This window comes from Balaenoptera physalus, assembly GCF_965194825.1.
Source record: "Balaenoptera physalus genome assembly, chromosome: 1".
Classification (NCBI taxonomy): domain Eukaryota; kingdom Metazoa; phylum Chordata; class Mammalia; order Artiodactyla; family Balaenopteridae; genus Balaenoptera; species Balaenoptera physalus.
The window spans coordinates 62,618,926-62,637,396 of record NC_138882.1 but is presented as its reverse complement, the minus strand read 5'-3'; the positions used below and the strand labels follow the sequence as shown (position 1 = coordinate 62,637,396).

Here is an 18,471-nt window from a genome sequence, read left to right as displayed (position 1 = left end):
GTAAAATAAGATCCCTAAGACCTTACTCCATAGAACTGTGCTGGTTGCTCCTGACAGAGAGACTGTAAATCACCGTGAGAAGAGAAAAGAAAAGCACCGTCTCTGACAGCCTCCACTTCCTGGATTTAGTGGATGTTACATGATCCTCTGGTGTTCATCAGTTTATTGCCCATTTTTTCAATATTTTATCAGTCAGAAAGTTGTGGAAGTTTGTAAGGCTAAGGCACAGGGCTACTAAGAAGTGCTGAGGGGGCAAATGGAGCTGAAAACAGCCCTGTTCTACCTGCCCCATCCTGTTCTCTAACCTGAAGCTGTGTCTGCCTGGAGGGCAGAGTGTCTTTTTCTTTGCACAAAGGCACCACAGTCCAGCAGCAGCATGGCCGAGGCACTGGGGGTTCTGTGACAATGAGTACATCTGATTCTACTGCAAAAGCTTATGATACACACACACACTGTATTTTATTTTTACAAGAGATAAATAGACTGACACCAAGCATTACATGGATGACCACAACAAAAGCAACAATGACTGCAATTACCAAACACGAAACACACTCATACTATGTCATAATATTGACATTCAGTCCAGTAATCCTCCACTGTAACAGCTCCTTTACTTTGCAGTGAACATTGATTTGTATATTCTTTGCCTCTGAGTCCTTGTGGGATTTTTTTTTTTAATTCAAACAGAAAGTCACAAAAATTATACTCATCTTCATTAGGATGAGTATAAAAAAAATAATAATAAATAAATAAATAAATTACAAAAAAAAAAGCTTATGATACATACCGCCAAAAGCAAACCTTCACGTCGACTTTTTCCATCCCATCAGTATACACCACAGAAAAAGATAGCAGCAGCATTCCCTTCATTGTATTTTTAAAGATCATAACCTTCTCGGCCACTAATCCTGTTGTGTAAGGGGTAAGAGTTGTCCGTTTTGGATGCTTTGGCATTGCAGAGCATTAAGGATGAAGATGAATGCATCTTGTAAATGTGTTGCTAAAATTCAGTCACATGCAGGCTATGTTCTGCCTTTAAACTTCCTGTTTCTCAGATGTGCCTGTACCCTTAGTTCCATTTCCCTTGCCCCACAGAGGCTCTCTGCCCGTAGCTCATAAACTGGGGAGGCTGAGGTCTCCATGCAGACCAGGAGCTGACACACTTCCTTTACAATACTTTCTTTAGTAATCTTTAGGTTACTAAGTTGCTTGTTATTATTGTAATTTTTACTGTTTCTTTCAAACAGAGTATTAATCTTTCTCCTGAAAAAGCACTTTGACAACTTCCTGTATAGATGATGAAGCTACTTTTAAGGGTATCTGAGTTCACTTTTAATTCCTTAAGAAAACAGCAATCGGAATTGTGAGAGACTAACGGTGATAAGGGTACTGTAGCTTCCCCCAACCAACCTGGTTGACTAGAAGCTGCATCCCACGGCTGCAAAAAAGTATTTTTTTTATGGCACAGAGAGCTTTCTCTGCTGGGCTGCACCCAAGTTATGACGGTGATTTTGAATGTGTATTTTCACCCATAGAAAAGACTTAATATCAGCAAGCTCAGTGCCACTACAACACAGTATGAGAAGTTCAGGAAATTCTAGCTGAGGTGTAGGCAAAGAATCAAGTTTATGTTGTCACATAGCTTACTTGCTATTTCTTTTTTTTCAAATAGCTATGTATTAAGCTATAATAAAACCTGAATAAAACACTATGGAGGGTACTGAAAAGTGAAGGCATATTTTCTCCTCTAGATGAGCAGCTGACCCCATCAGACCCCATCTCCCCTGAGGACAGTACAGCACATGCGTCATTGGCAACTGCATTTGACAAAGGAAGTGTGTCAGCTCCAGGTCCGCATGGAGACATCCCCAGTTTCTGAACTACAGGCAGAGAGCCTCTGTGGGGCAGTGGAAATGGAACTAAGGGTACAGGCACATCTGACAAACGGGGAGTTTAAAGGCAGAACACAGGCTACATGTGAATGAGTTTTTAGAAAAAAATTTGCAAGATGCATTCTTCTTCATCCTTAATGCTCTGCAATGCCAAAGCATCCAAAAAAGACAACTTGGAAACTGCAAGGTGAAGTTTGGGGAGGGTTGTGGAGGGAGAGAACGGGGGTTGGCCTTGGGCAGTGAAAGTTCTGGAATCTATTTGTTTCTCCAAGTTCTGAACTGGGATTTGTAAACTGTAAAGTCACAAACCCAATTTTTAAGAAAAGTGAACAAGGCTTCCTATTTGATTGCGAAAACAGGGTGACAGGATGAAAAATATTATGAGAATTCATGAACATAATAATTTCCATTTATACATAGGAACCATGTGGAAGGAACCATGATAAGTGCTCAATACTACCTTTTTTTTTTTTTTTTTTTTTTTTGTAGTGAAGGAAAATGCAGCATTTATTGTAAGGCACCAGTGCAAGGAGAATGGGTGACTCATGCTCTAAAACTCCAAACTCCCTGAAAGGTTTCCAATATTAACTATTATTCTTTAAAAGAATTCTGTTAGGGAGATATTACTATAAACCCCATTTTGCAGTTGGGGAAACTGAATTTTAACCCAAGTATTGGACTCCAAAGCTCATTGTCTTAACATATATGCCTCTTTAAATGATTAAGCTATTTACATGAGAAAGTGCACTATGCATCCTTCTCCTGGATTTATATCCATAATTTTATCTCAAGTCTCTTCTGCTGCCAGCTATCTTGGGTAGATGTGTCCCTGTTCGGCTGTCACCTCCAGAATTATCTTTAATGCCCAGGATTATCTAGTTCCTAGGACTGGGCTTCTGCTTTGACTCCTGCTGTTTTCACTGGACCCCCCCCCCTCCTGTTCAGGGCCTGTGTCTCTTCTACTCCTGGAGAGGCCTCCTAGATGACACCTCTTTGGGTATCTAATTCGTCATGGAGAACTGAGAGATACCTGTTTGTCTCAAAATTACTGATGCTGACTATTGTTATGGGACTCTATCTAATGCTTTGTACATCCTCAATTAGCCAAACCTGCTGTCAGGGCCTAGTCTACCTTATCTAGTAGGTGGGTCTGGAATTGTAGCTGTGATACTTGCAGTTAACAGTATCCTAGGTACAAGCATCTGACTACTACATGTCCTCTCAGCAGCTACACCTGTGCATTTACCTGATGGAATACAAATTATTTGATTATAAATGACTTTCTTCATATTATAGTTTTATTTATATATATATATATATATATATATATATATATATATATATATATATACATACACACACATATATGATATATATGCATTAGGGATTTATGTACAATACATATAATTTTTAATGATGTGTGTAAATAAGTTTCTTTAACAATGACTTTCATTTCGGAATAATAAAAAGGTGCTAAGAAATATATGTGATGAAAAATAGGCATTGTAAGACTATTGGGGTGGTGAAGAGTGAAGCTTTTAAAAAGATTTCAGTTCAGATTCTGATTCTGAATGTGAGGAATGTGATTGGGATCAAATTACTTACTTTCTTGAGTCTCAATTTCTTTTTTTTTTTTTTAGTTAATTAACTTATTTATTTTTGACTGCGTTGGGTCTTCGTTGCTGTACGTGGTCTAGTTGCGGCAAGCGGGTCTTCTCTTGTTGCGGAGCATGGGCTCTAGGCACGTGGGCTTCAGTAGTTGTGGCACACGGGCTCTAGAGCATAAGCTCAGTAGTTGTGGCGCATGGGCTTAGTTGCTCTGCAGCATGTGGGATCTTCCCGGACCAGGGCTCGAACCCATGTCCCCTGCATTGGCAGGTGGATTTTTAACCATTGCACCACCAGGGAAGTCCCTCAATTTCTTTAAAAATCGAGATAGTAATTATAACCTAATTCAGGGCTATTATGAATATTATATGTTAGTATATGTAAATCTCTTCTACCCTGCATATAGTAAATGCTGAAAACTGTTAGCTATTATGATCATTATTAAAATGGGGATGATATATAATTTATGAGGTTATAAATATTAAGCAAGATATATACAAAGTGCCTAGTTAACAGATGTCCAGTAAATATCACATTTCATTGAATCCAAGTCGTACCATTATTTTAGGTACCTCCAAGAAAGAAAAAAATACTGCCAGTTGTACAATAATTATTAGACAGTAAGGTAGACCCCAATTTTAGATATGTTGAGTGTGAACATTTTTGCATTAGAATCAAAATACTTTTTCTCCCCTTCTTTGGCCTACTTAACTAGTGAAGAGTCTTTACTCCCCAGAATCCGGAATTCTGTTTCCTATTCTTTTTCCTCCTACCAAGACCCTAGTGTCTCCTACTTCCTTGGCTAAAAAGGGCTAAAAGCACTGTAAGTTTTCTGTACCACCTTTATATTCTCTATCATGATTCCCCTTATTTCCTCCATCTTAATGTTGAATTCAACTGCTCAGCATTCTAATTCTTATTATACAAGATAAATGAATATGAAAATAAAACAAAACAAAAACTTCTTCCTAGTTGCCCAAGGCCTTCAATCTAATATTTAGATTCACAATGATTTAGTGATGCATATGTATGTCTTTAGAATTAACAGCATGGTGATCGATCAGGCACTTCATGTGAACAGAAACTGACAAAGACTGGGAAGAAATTCAAACTTGAGGTAAGAAATGGCAGATTTTCCTGGGAACAAATTTATATGTCAAAGGTGGTAGAAAGGTCAAATAGAATGAAAGTGGAGAACAGAAAACTTTCCCACAAAATGATTTCCTAGGAGATCTTTTCAAATACTGAGGAACACTATTTTTTCAGTCTCACCTAGCAAGTACAATGTCGCTAATATAGTTTGTCTCTTATTTGGATAAACAAAACTAAACAAACACCATAATTTCAGAAAAAAATAATAGCAAAGCAGAAATGAAACATTCAAAATAAGGTTTTGGTTATTTTGTTTATTTCACTTAGGACACTCAGTGGGCATTAACTGGGGTACTTAAAATTCATCTCAATTAGGAATCTCTTTAGTCCTTCATCAATTATTTCGAGTGTTCGCATCTCAAATACATTCCTTTCTTCAACAAACTTCTGAAAGAGATGAGTACCTCCACCCACACCAAAATAATGTGCTTTGCTGGCCAAAAGCACCCGTCCATTTTTATCTAACAATCTAAGGAATGTTTGGTGCAAAGGACCGTAATAATCTGGATTGTAAATGGTTTCTGAGGTAAGAATGAGATCATATTTTTCAAAAAGTTTCTCACTGCTTAGTAAAAGCTTACAAAACTCAGACCACTCCCCAGAAAAGAACCGGAATTTACATAGTTCTTGTGCTACTTTTGATCTCCTGCACCTTTTCACATCTGGTTCGTTTACATCATTTTCTTCATCTTCCGAAGTGGAGTTAGCCACTACATTAGGTAAGGTTACTTCATCAATCACCACACTGTTATAATCTTGAAAATGAATTTCTTTGGCGCCGCCCTTGAACGCCATTATACCCAGCAACCCTGACCCACAACCAAGATCCAACACTTTTTTCCCAGCAAATTTCACTTTGGCCTTTGTAAAATATGCCAGGAGGTCAAAGGTACATTCCCAGATTTTTAAGCCTCCTTCATAAACACCTGTAATCAGATCAGAGTGAGAAGAAAAGCTTTTTGAAATGATGTTTTCTCCAGGGAAGTTCTCTTTCAACAAAATGGTTTTCACTACTGATATGTTCATATGCTGGAGACCTGGTAATGTTTCTATGACTTTATTTTCCAACACTTTCTTTAAATCTTTAGGCATAGCATGCTCTTTGGCAACTGTCAAGCAGGGCTGTTTTTCATGTGGCTCCAAGCTACCTGAACTCTTAGCTGCATTGAGTGACCTGTCTGTGTCTTGAGAGGGACCTGCATTTCCTGCTGACTTATGTTCCCACAAATGATCCTGAAGCAGGTCAAACTGTTCTGTAGAACGTTTTTTGTCTCTATGTGTACCTTTTTGTCTTTCTGAGACTGAAGACTCTTTTGAGGAATCTAGGGCCAAGGCTCCGTCTCCAAGGGATGTTAATTCATCTTCCAGATGGTCTTCTATAGTGAAATTAAATTGAAAAGTCATTCTCTCATAAAATGAACACAATCGTTAAACTCAAACGAAGATTCTTCAACTTCTGGATAGAACTGATGACACACACGTAAACCTGCTTTCAATTATTCTGTTAGTTTTGCTGGAGGTCCATTTCTTTTTAGCTGCTTATACACAGTTACAAATATTCAGAGATATTTCCAAATGACTTTTAAGAGGTCTTTGCTCTTTTTTCAATTTAGCTCTGGAGAAAAAAAAAAAGGAAAATTGTTATTAAAAAGCAAAATGACACATTTTATGTAAATGTAATATTAAACAGTCCCCCGCTCCACCCCCAGCAGCTGCCTTTTCTATGAAAGCGGTGGAGGGACAGGGAGATAAAGAGACTTGGAAACACACACACCCTTCAGGTTTCAAAAGCTGGAGAAGAGAATAAACCGTAAAAACAAACAAAATAACAGCAGCAGCAACAACTAGAAATAACGTAAAGTCCAAAATTCTCAGGCAGGAAATGACAAGCCTAGCTATTTAGTGTGTTTCATCTGTCACGATCCTGCCCAAACATATTAACCTCCCAAACTGCCAGAATCTTTTCAGTCTGTTACCAAGTAACAGGACTTCAAGATTGTGTTTTGATAAATGAGCATCCCTTTAAAAACAGGAACAGGTATGCTCTGATGTGTGTAAATTCATTCAGATGACCTCACTACAAACATTTCGCGGAGACCAGCAACCCTAAGTGTACTGGGAGTGAGGTAACTGTGGAGTAATTAGTAGAGATTAGCTTGACACAGAATAAGGGCACTGAACTGTGCGGGGAGGTCCGTAGAAAATGGAAGCAACTTAATAAAGAGACTCTTCTCTGTATCTACTGTGCTAGACACTTAAAATATACCGTCTACTTCAATTTGCACAACAATTCTGGCAGGTGGGTCTTTATCCCCATTACATAGGATGTACAGAGTAGGGTCAACACATTAAATGGGTAGGAAGGCGCCTGTTTCTATCCCACTTCACCGCGGGACTTGGAGTCATTTCTGGCTGTAGGTCCCAGGTCAAACCCGACACCAGATGTGCCACCTCAAAGCCCCAAGGGACGGAGTGTAGCAATTCTGGGGACTTCCGGCACTCACCTCCCCCAAAGCGTCTCAAAGCAACGTTACAGCGATCCAGACCTGGGGACGCTAGCCCCACGGCAGGTTCCCAGCTCCCGAGTACTCCGGCCAGACCCTCCGGCCTGAAAGCGCGCACCAGTGAGTCGAGTCCTCCGCGGGCCAGACAAGCCCAGTCGTGTGGGGCCCGGGCTCACTAAGGAAAGCGGCGCCCTTCCTCTCTATGGTTTTGGCTCGCAAGGCCTGCCGGGACGGTGGGAGTTTCCGGTCTTGGCTCTGGCGGGAGTGTTTCGAAGCTTTGGTCTTGGGCGACAGCATGTCTCAGGAACGCGCTGTCCCGGCGAGCGCGGTTCCCCTGGAAGAATTAAGTAGCTGGCCGGAGGAGCTATGCCGCCGGGAACTGCCATCTGTCCTGCCTCGGCTCCTTATATCCTTCATTGTCACTTCCACCTAGAGAGGGGTGTGGGGCCTGTCTCCAATCTTCTCTCTTGTCTCATCACACCCGCTGCCGGGCCGTGTTGGGTTCCTGCGGCTTCAACCCTCTCCTTTCTCTGTTGATGAGTGAGATGAGTAAGCGAGGGAAGGAAGGGCGAGCGAGAGCCGTGGGTGCCGAGACCGAAGGCATGCCTGGCTTTGGCATCCGAAGGGCTCGCAGAGATGTTCTGCCAGTGGTTTTGGCAGTGGATGTGGCGTTTTCTGCCATTCCTCTGGGCCTTTGAGTTGCTCTGTACGTGGTTAAGCGTGAATACTCTTCCATGGGACGGGGGGAGCGGGGGCAGGCAAGTACTCAGGCTTGAGCTGTAAGGTGAGCTGACTGGATGAAGTAGAGAGAGCGAGGTACTCTGAGCTCTCATCTCTAAAATGGGTGGTGAAAATGAATACCTTCCTCACTATTTTGAGAATCAAATTAAAGGACGTAGTTCTGACATGGTGCCAAGTCTGTAAGATGTTCAGTAAATGCAAATGTTCTTCCCCTCCCCTTTTTGAACCTCTTTCGGTTTATCGCTGGTGAGAAGGAGTTGCTTCCTTTGCTAATTGGCTTTCATCTGCTGGGTGTGAGGTACTTAATGTCTCCGTTGTCCAGATGCAGGCCATTTAGTAGTCGAATCCCTTTTTGGTTTAAGTGTACCTGGAGTCCTAGCCCTTCATGTTAAGGGGTAATTTTTTTTTTTTTTTAACAGCTTTGAGCACATAAAACTACGCTCAAACGAAAAAAAAAGACCTTCACTTGAGAGAGTCTGAACACTGCAAAAATAATTTTTTTTACAGCTAAAACCAAATTTAAATATTACGGTCACGTAGAAATCATTCACCTGGGCATTGGCAAAGTCCCACTTAGGTACCAAAGCGCTTTCTTAGTTATCGAGTAGATATGGAACTGCTGTCCTCAAGGATTTTTGATTTCGGTAGCAAATAGCCATCCTCCTCCTCAAAAAATTTTACTAGGTACAGAATAATATATGTACCAGGCAGAGTGTTAGGTAGGCTTCGGGGGAACAAAGATAAGAAACACGGTTCCTCTTTTTCTTGTCAAGCTTATAGGGGGACTTCAATAATTGAAAGTCAAGCTTGTTTTTTTTATTTTTTTATTTTTTATATATTTATTTATTTAGTTTTGGCTGCGTTTGGTCTTCGTTGCACATGGGCTTTCTCTAGTTGCCGCGAGCGGGGGCTACTCTTCGTTGCGGTGTGCACGCTTCTCATTGCAGTGGCTTCTCTTGTGGAGCACGGGCTCTAGGCGTGCCGGCTTCAGTAGTTGTGGCTCGCAGGCTCTAGAGCTCAGGCTCAGTAGTCGTGGTGCACGGGCTTCGTTGCTCCGCGGCGTGTGGGATCTTCCCGGACTGGGGCTCGAACCTGTGTCCCCTGCATTGGCAGGTGGATTCTTAACCACTGCACCACCAGGGAAGTCCCAAGCTTGTTTATTTACATCAAAAAAAAAAAAAAAAAAAAAAAGTCAACATTCCCACCTGGTTTTGCATCTCAAACTTAAAATTCAAAAGAACCGAAACCTGTTCTCCCCCCCCCCCCCCCCCCCCGGTCTTCTTCATCTAAATAAATGGTTTTACAAGCCAAAACCTTCAGTCCTCTCTCTCTCTCACACATCCAATCAGCAAGTCCTTTTGTTTCTGACCTCAGACTGTATCTTGAATCCAAATGCTTATCTCCATCCTGGTTGCTACCACTCTTTCAGACTTCCATAACCTCTCACCTGAACTATTGTTAATAGCTCCCTTGCTTCTACTCATGTCCTCTTATAATCCATTCTCCAAAAAAAGTTCACAGTGAAAAACATGTTATTTCCTTTTTAAACCACTCCCTCCACCCCAGTGGCTTCTTAACAAATTAGGAAGAAAATCTAAACTTTTACCTTCAAGGCTCCTCATGGTCTAAGCCTTTTCCTTGCTTACCTAGCTCACTACATTGTGTCCACAAATACATGAAGCTCACCTGCCTCAGGATCTTCATTTTTGCTGATCCTTCAGCGCAGTTTGTTCTTCTCTCAGCCTTTTGTCCATCTCATTATTCAGGTCTCAGCTCAGATGTCACGTCAGCAAGCCATTTTCAGCGTCCTCAGTCTTAGGTGGTTCTCCCAAACCCAGTCTGTAATACTTATCTCATTGCCCTGTTCAGTTTTCTAAAGAGCAGAAGTAACCTTAATAGAAATTATCTTGTTTACTTTGTTTCCTTTTTACTTTTCCTCGCTATACTGTAAGGTTCATAAAGGCAGGAATTTTGTTTTCTCCAGCACCTAGAATAGTGCCTGGCACATAGTAAGCATTCAGTGAAGGGCTAAAAAATATTGTCAGGTTTTAAAACTGCCTGAAAATCTCATTAGATAACTTTTTTTTCAGCTTTTGGTTTTACTTCAACACTTTTTCAACAAATGAAAGAAATTTTCAGTAACTCCATCACCCAAACGTAATTATTTTCATGTTTTGCATTTCACACGTTATTTTCCAGTCTTTTTTTGGGGGTGGGGGGCCGTGCCGCTCGGCCTGCGGGATCTTAGTCCCCTGACAGGGATCAAACTTGTGCCCCCTGCAGTGGAAGCGCGGAGTCTTAACCACTGGACTGCCAGGGAAGTCCCTTATTTTCCAGTCTTTACGTGCATGTCTGCATAATCATAACTTATGTTTAATTTTGGAAGAGGCTAGAATTTTTTTGACCTTTACTGAAATTTATCCACGAGGCAAATTCTACCCTACTGAACTAAAATGAGTTAATGACTATATCTCATTTTGATTGCTGCTGTAAGATATGTATATGCAAAGTAAGATTTCAGAAAAAGAATCAATTCCTGTATTACTGTGACGGAGTTATGGCTTATTCATTTTTCTTATTGACACATACTTTAATAATTTGTATATTATTTTTACAGGAAAACATTTCTAACAATTATTCTGAATGGTATAAAAGTGTATAGTTTATAATGTGATTAACATTTGTAATGAACATAGCATAATTTATTATGACATATTTGTAAGCTTCTATGTGCAGAAGAGTTTCTGTCTGATAAGGTGGTAAGATAGATATGCTAGTAACATGAAAAGAAGATAGGAGGTGATCAGTGACTTAAGACAGGTGCAAATAAAGTACTGTAGAAGTGCTGAGGAGGAAGAAATTTCTGTTTCAGAAACCAGAAACCCATGGATTATTATAGACTGTTTCTCATCTGTCAGAAGTAAGTCATAAGTACACATAGTTTGAAAAGATAAGTTTATCCCTGAGCAATTTTGAAGACATTTCCTTAAAGTATTTTCATTACATTTCATTATACCTAGTAAACATTATATTTTTTACAGCAAAATTAAGCCAGTAATTTGAGTCTAATTTCAGTCTCTTACTGATCATTGCTTAAACTTCAAGAAGGGTCCTTTTAAAATCTGTTCTCAGTAGTGACTATCTTACTACTGTAATACTAGTATCTTCCTTAATTTTTTTACTCTATGTATCAGCATTCTGACAGTTGGATTGAGCATATTCGTAAGTAAAATTATCTTAATTGTACGGTTACTTTGATGTCTTTAAGGCCTGAGTCCCACATATCCCAGTTTCGTATTCCCTTTAAGTTTATTCTTCCTATTGTAGCGTTACAGCCTTTGTAATCTTCAGTTACTAAAAATGACCGAATTACTTCAAATTACAGTACTTAAAGTTTTAAATTCCATTTTGGATAGATACCAAAAGTGTTCTGTTTGATAATGTGTGTATAAGCACATTGTAAGTTTTAAATGTTAGTTGTTAAACTGGTTAGACTAATATAAAACATAATTTGCAGTCTACTTAATAACTTTCAGCCTCTTCACATGTTAGTGTCAATTAGAAAATACTTTCTAAGTTACAAAAGGCTGATTGTTTAGGCATGACAGATTTGTCATTTGGAAAAGTTGACTTTCTTCATCTGTCTTCATTAATCTTACTTGACGTAATTTATTTATTTAGCTAGGAGGAGAGGTAGACGTAATTTATTTATTTAGCTAGGAGGAGAGGTAGAGACTTAAGACTATCCTGCAGAGTTTACTCATATATTCTGAGTTTTCTATTTACATTTCACTTGGTTGTGGAATGTTTGTTTATAATCTTGAATCTGTGTGCTGCCTGTGGGGTCTGATTTTTTTAAGGAACAGTTACTTTTTATCCTGTGTATGAGAGTTATACATATTCATTATAGAAAATTTGTAACATGCAGAAAAACAGAAAAGATAATAAAACAATCATTAATCTGAAATGTTTAAGATTTTGGCATAGGACCTTCTCATCTTGATTCTATATATTCCTGCCAGCCTATCTGTTATTCTTTGTATATACATGTTTATATATATTAAGATTGGAATTACACTATTTGGAAGTTTTTTCATTTTAGCTTAATGTATTGTGGACATTTTGTCATGGTTTTAAACAATCTCTAACAATCATTTTAATGATAGCAGATCCTATTCAGTAGATGTACCCACATCCATTAACTGATCTTCAGTTGCTGGACACATACATTGTTTTGTTTTGTTTTGTTTTTTTAAAATTTTTCTATTTTTTCAGGTTGTTTAATTGTTAATAGTTTCTCTACATAGAATATGGCATTTTGAAACTGTACAAAGCTTTTGATTGCTAGTACTTACATATTCTCGAATCTGGGAAAGGGTAGTGATCTTTGTTGGCTGACATGACTTAATATTGCTACAAAATATGTTACTATTTTCCTTTATAGAAATTCTGAAAATTATTGTAGAAATGTTTTTACCTCATATGAACCACCTGACATTGGAACAGACTTTCTTTTCACAAGTGCTGCCAAAGGTATAGTACTATTATTATCTTAATCAATTTACTTGTTATAAAGGCTGTTAAGATCTGGCCTCAGTTTTAGACCATTTATTCTTAATTTCTTAATGTATCACTTTTTTTGTTTTGGCTGCGCCGTGAGGCTTGTGGGATCTTAGTTCCCTGACCAGAGACTGAACCCGGGCCCACAGTGGTGAAAGTGCTGAGTCGTAACCACTGGACTGCCAGGGAATTCCCAATGTATCACATATTTGAAATACAAATAAAATAGTTAAAAGTAGATCTCATATGAGAATATGATGGTGTTAGTATGATTATTAGGTAATTAAAAAAACATTTTCAGAGAGTATGGATCCTTTACTAATTGAATTCACATTATTTGTAGTTGGTTTTAAATACTCTTGTATTTTAAAGCTATTCATTGAAAATTGGGATGGATGATGAAGTTAGTTAAGTCTCTTTATCTTCTCTGTAGAATTTATTAATAACTGTTAAATTTCATTGTAAGGAAAAATGGAGCCAAAATTTATTAAAGAAGCCTTAGAATAAAAATGGCTGGAAAATTGGTAAAATCAAGTAACTTAAAAGAAAATATCAGATTCACCAACTGCATTGTTACCTTTTAGATATATGTGGTATAACTTTTCTCTGAAAAGCAGAGTCATAACTTTTTTTTTTAATTGTGGGAACTAAACATACTTTGGTGACAAAATGAAACATTTTTTTTATGATAACTAATCTCTTACTGGAATGGATTTCTAAGTTTAGCTTTGAAACAAATAATTATCAGAACTCCTTTTACTCATATTCACTCGATTGTTCTCTATCTAAAAAGTTTCTTAAAATTTGTTCTTGACCGCCAAAAAAGGTCCCGCTAATATATAGATGAAAACGAGATGTTGAGTGTTAACAGGCTTACGGGAAGCAGCACCCTCTTTAATTACAGTGTGCTGCTGACTGAGGTTATTCTTGTAGTGTAGTGTTCAGGCCATTTAACTTGTTTAGAGTATTAAGATCTTAGGTTGGCTAATGTTTCGCAGACAAAAACACTTAGTTCTGAGGTCACGTACTATGTCTCTAACCCAGGAATAGTATTTTGAGTTGGTCAGAAAGGGGAACTGGTTAGAAAACAAGTGAATAGGTAATTCAGCACAAATTCATTACCACTACCAGAAAATATCCTTGTAAATGTTCACATGGATGTTGATTGGTTAAGATCATCATCTTTTATTTATTTAAGTGTAAGAGTAGCACTTTTGTTACATCACCAAAAAATGAACTTTGATCTTTTTTTATGGATGTTATTAAGTAGATTCAAATCACAGAAGTGGAAGACAAATCAATTTTTGTTGGAGGCTTTTTTTTTTTAAGGAGATTCTATTGTAGAAAAATAGTATACAAAAAATAGAAATACTATAGAAACACTATATAAAATATATATTTTATTAACTTTATTAGGTACAGTTGTTACACTAGACAATATCCCGTGGCTGTTAATAATGCAAAATCAAATCTAATTTATTTCTTTGAAGATATGCCTTTCCTTTTTTAGTGACTTCTGTTACTACTATTTATGACCTGCTTTGTTTTCACAGACTGTGAGATTATTTGATGACATGATGTATGAGTTAACCAGTCAAGCCAGAGGACTATCAAGCCAAAATTTAGAAATCCAGACCACTCTAAGAAATATTTTACAGGTATGTCAAATATATTAGAAAGAGGGGTGGGAGAGCTTAAAGAGTGTGAGATATTAATTAGCTTTATATTCTCTATATAATGCCCCAATGCTAGAATTAAATTTATACAATTAAAGATATAAAGATATTGTAAAAAACATAAATTCTGAATTTCTTATACAATTACATGCTTAGTAAATATCTAAACTCCTATAAGAAGACAAGTAATCAAGATAGCATGCCCTACCTGTAATTCTAAAGCGTATGTATGTAGAACACCTGCCATATACTTTGATGTTGTGGGTTAGGATTCCAACTTCTTTTTTTCTTTTTTTTTTTAACCAAATGGCTAGCCAGTTTTTTTTGGGTTTTTTTCCTAAGATTTTTTCGATGTGGACCATTTTTAAAGTCTTTATTGAATTTGTTACAATATTGCTTCTGTTTTTTAATTTTTTGTTTTTTGGCTACAAGGCATGTGAGATCTTAGCTCCCCGACCAGGGATCAAACCTGTATCCCCTGCGTTGGAAGGCGAAGTCTTAACCACTGGACTGCCAGGGAAGTCCCTAGCCACTTCTAATATTTGTAGTTCTGACGGACTGAAGTTATGTGTAAGGAGGAACAGAGAGAGGGTCCATTTTGCTCACTGCTGTATCCCTAGCATTCAGCATATTGTCTGGCACCTTTTAGGTACACAGAAAATATATTCTGAATGAAACTTCTTTCCGTATTTCCAGACAATGGTACAGCTATTAGGAGCTCTTACAGGATGTGTTCAGCATGTCTGTGCCACTCAGGAATCCATCATTCTAGAAAATATTCACAGTCTTCCCTCCTCAGTCCTACATGTAATCAAAAGTACATTTGTACATTGTAAGGTGAGTGATGGGTCTAAGTACACTTTATTTTTTTTTAAACATTTTAAAAAAATTTTGTTTATTTTTTTCTGGCTGCGTTGGGTCTTTGTCGCTGTGCGCGGGCTTTCTCTAGTTGCGGTGAGCGGGGGCTACTCTTCATTGTGGTGCACGGGCTCCTCATTGCGGTGGCTTCTGTCGTTGCAGAGCACGGGCTCTAGGCACCCGGGCTTCAGGAGTTGTGGCTCGCGGGCTCTGGAGCGCAGGCTTAGTAGTTGTGGTGCATGGGCTTAGTTGCTCTGTGGCATGTGGGATCTTCCTGGACCAGGGCTCAAACCCGAGTCCCCTGCATGGGCAGGCGGATTCTTAAACACTGCGCCACCAGGGAAGCCCTAAGTACACTTTAAATGGCCTAGAATCCATGGGCAAAGGGGCTGAGTTTGTGGTGCTTATAGTATTTGTTCATAAGTTTACATTTTAACATATTATTGCAGTGCATTTTTCCATAGAACAAAGAACATGTATGTAAATATTTGTTTCAAAATAAGTAGTTATAAAGAAATCTTAAAAAGGGGGCTCTTGCAGTTTTGTTGTTGTTGTCGTATTCTATTTGCTCTTGATAAGGAAAGAAGTGATACAGAGTTGTGTCAAGTCACAGGGGTCCTCAGATAGTTCTGTCATGGCATTGGTGGCTCAGATGAACTGCTTAACAATTAGGTGCCTATAAAGGGCCACTGACCCTTATTTAATCCTGAGACAGCTTTAAAGCACAAAAGCTGGCCTAGGATTTGTGGGTCACAGGAAGTTTTGATAATGCTGTTTGTTGGGTGAATGAAAATTGCTAGTTAACTCATGCTTCTCTTTGGTGACAGGATACTGAAATGTCATGCACTGGACCTAATGTTATTTAGCTCCCTTTTAGTTCTATATTTGTAAGATCTTGGAAGTCAGAAAACATATTTTATACATACCTGCATCTCTCAAAGTACACTATATATAATGGAAGTTCACTAAACATTTGTTTAATGAATGAATATGTCATTCACTAAGAAGCATTAAATTTTTTTTTTTTTTTTTTGCTGGTGAGAATTCTTTTCTTTAATTGAAGTATAGTTGATTTACAGTGTTGTGTTAATTACTGCTGTACAGCAAAGTGATTCAGTTATATATATATGTACCTTACTCTTTTTTAATATTCTTTTCCATTATGATTTATCATAGGATATTGAATATAGTTCTCTGTGCTATACAGTAGGACCTTGTTGTTTATCCATTCTATATATGAAAGCTTGCATCTGCTAACCCCAACCTCCCACTCCACCCGTCCCTCAACCCCCTCCCCCTTGGCAACCACCAGTCTGTTCTCTGTGATTCTGTTTCTGTTTCATAGACAGGTTCATTTGTGTCATATGTATATTTTTTATTTTATAAATTTATTTATTTATTTTTGTCTGCGTTGGGTCTTTGTTGCTGTGCGTGGGCTCTATCTAGTTGCTGCGAGTGGGAGCCACTCTTCATTGCGGTGTGTGGGCTTCTCATTGCGGTGGCTTCTCCTGTGTCAGAGCACGGGCTCTAGGCGCGCGGGCTTCAGTAGTTGTGGCTCGCGGGCTCTAGAGTGCAGGCTCAGTAGTTGTGGCGCACGGGCTTAGTTGCTCTGCGGCATGTAGGATCTTCCCAGACCAGGGATCGAACCCATGTCCCCTGCATTGGCAGGCGGACTCTTAACCACTGTGCCACCAGGGAAGTCCCTGTGTCATATTTTAGATTCCACATATAAGTGATATCATATGGTATTTGTCTTTCTCTTTCTAACTTTACTTAGTCTGATAATCTCTAGTTGCATCCATATTGCTGCAAATGGCATTACTTTGTTCTTTTTTTATGCCTGAGTAGTATTCCATTGTATATATGTACCACATCTTCTTTATCCATTCATCTGTTGATGGACATTTAGGTTGTCTCCATGTCTTGGCTATTATGAATAGTGCTGCTATGAACATAGGCATGCATGTATCTTTTTGAATTATAGTTTTGTCCGGATATATGCCCAGGAGTGGGATTGCTGAATCATGGTAATTCCATTTTTAGTTTCCTGAGGAACCTCTGTACTGTTCTCCACAGTGGCTGCACCAGCTTACATTCTGATGCTATTCTGCACCCCATGTTTTGCATATGCTCCCCACCCACCCACTCTCTAAAAGCATTGCATTTATGAGCTCTGATAGAATGAATTAAAATAAATTTGGCTCTTGAGTTTTTTATGATTTGCTTTTTCTCTCGTTTTTATTTCTTTGTGATCAGAATAGCGAATCTGTTTACTCTGGGCGTTTACACCTAGTCTCAGACCTTCTGCAGGCTCTTTTCAAGGAGGCCTATTCTCTTCAAAAGCAGCTAATGGAACTGCTGGATATGGTTTGCCTGAACCCTTTAATAGATGAGAATGATGACATTTTGAATATGGTAGTAGGTGAGTGAAGAAAACTTACTACTTAGTATATGATGTATATTGACTATAAACTGTACATCAGTTAAATTATTGAACCCAATGTTGTTTCTAATGATTCATGATATTATGTGTAAAAAAATTTAAATCCTACCCAATAAACTTTTAATCTCTTAAATTTTAGATTTTGTAAAATTGATATTTGATGCATTAACATAGATTTATATATATTTAGTCAATGTTCAAAGTAGGTTGTTTCTCCACAATGATTAACAAAGAAAGTTATGCAATTTTATACCCTCTAAAGTAGCCCAAATTCTGAAGCAGTAGCTTTCAGAGTTTTTAAACCATAACTTCATAGTAAGAAGTGAAGTTTGCATTTCTTCCCGGAACACATATAATTACATACTTGTATGTATGTTTGTGAATGTGTATGTATATACTGCATTTATTTATTGTACTTGAAATAACGTACTCTATTATAGTCTATTTCATTTTTAAAGAATTGCTGATTGCTACTTTATTAATTTCATCACTTACCAATGGATCATGGCCCAGAGTTTGAAAAGCAGTACTCTAATGAAAAGATTGCATTCATAGCTTCAGCATAAAGAGAGTAAGGTGGTTTTGTGCAGTATTATCAGGTATCTTTTGCTCTGTAACAAACCAACCCAAAAATCTATTACATTAAAGTAACTACTAGGGAGTTCCCAGGCCGCCCAGTGATTAGGACTTGGTGCTTTCACTGCTGGGGCCTGGGTTCAGTCCCTGGTCAGGGAACTAAGATCCCGCAAGCCGTGTGGCATGGCAAGAAGGAAAGAAAGAAAGAAAGGAAAAAAGAAAGAAAGGAGGGAGGAAGGGAGGAAACAGAGATGGAGGGAAAGAGAGGGAGAGGGAGGGAGGGAGGGAGAGAGGAAGGAAGAAAGGAAGAAAGAAATCAAGCAACTACTGTTTCATTTATTCATGATTCTGAGGTAGTGTTTTAGGCTGGGCTCAGGTAGAACAGCTTTCTCTGCTTCACATGGTGTAACTGGGTCACTCGTGTGTTTGTGATCGCTGACCTTATTCATGGTCGTTTG

The 18,471-nt window shown here is 38.5% G+C and overlaps 2 protein-coding genes across 9 annotated transcripts in view; one reads left to right on the top strand and one right to left on the bottom strand.

Moving 5' to 3' along the window:
* Positions 1-18,471, top strand: part of FIRRM (FIGNL1 interacting regulator of recombination and mitosis) — a gene marked incomplete at its 5' end in the record, with an annotated part of 325,889 nt that overhangs the window by 274,748 nt on the left and 32,670 nt on the right. The window contains 6 exons of one of the 6 annotated variants that reach the window (XM_082437533.1): positions 7,362-7,577; positions 11,095-11,122; positions 12,345-12,433; positions 14,014-14,118; positions 14,833-14,973; positions 17,288-17,410. In XM_082437533.1, the coding sequence (XP_082293659.1) occupies positions 7,362-7,577; positions 11,095-11,122; positions 12,345-12,433; positions 14,014-14,118; positions 14,833-14,973; positions 17,288-17,344 (636 nt within the window). In that variant the 3' untranslated portion in view covers positions 17,345-17,410. Of the gene's footprint in view, positions 1-7,236; positions 7,280-7,361; positions 7,578-7,624; positions 10,058-10,094; positions 11,123-12,344; positions 12,434-14,013; positions 14,119-14,832; positions 14,974-17,250; positions 17,417-18,471 lie in introns of those variants that run through there. The other 5 variants (XM_082437532.1, XM_082437531.1, XM_082437529.1 and 2 more) reach the window with 5 other exon arrangements.
* METTL18 (methyltransferase 18, RPL3 N3(tau)-histidine) lies at positions 4,890-7,301 on the bottom strand. Of its 3 annotated transcripts, none has more exons than XM_082438570.1 (2): positions 7,278-7,301; positions 4,890-6,270 (listed from the first exon to the last, which is right to left on the bottom strand). In XM_082438570.1, exon 2 carries the CDS (start codon positions 6,057-6,059, stop codon positions 4,938-4,940), a length of 1,122 nt encoding a protein of 373 aa, XP_082294696.1. In that variant the 5' UTR covers positions 6,060-6,270; positions 7,278-7,301; the 3' UTR covers positions 4,890-4,937. The 3 variants fall into 3 exon arrangements, with proteins under 3 accessions (XP_082294696.1, XP_082294694.1, XP_082294695.1); XM_082438568.1 differs by having other exon boundaries at positions 7,160-7,299; XM_082438569.1 differs by having other exon boundaries at positions 7,202-7,290.

What these genes read in the sequence shown, in the direction of transcription:
- METTL18 (XM_082438570.1), bottom strand. Translation starts at nt 6,059, where the DNA reads ATGACTTTTCAATTTAATTTCACTATAGAAGACCATCTGGAAGATGAA.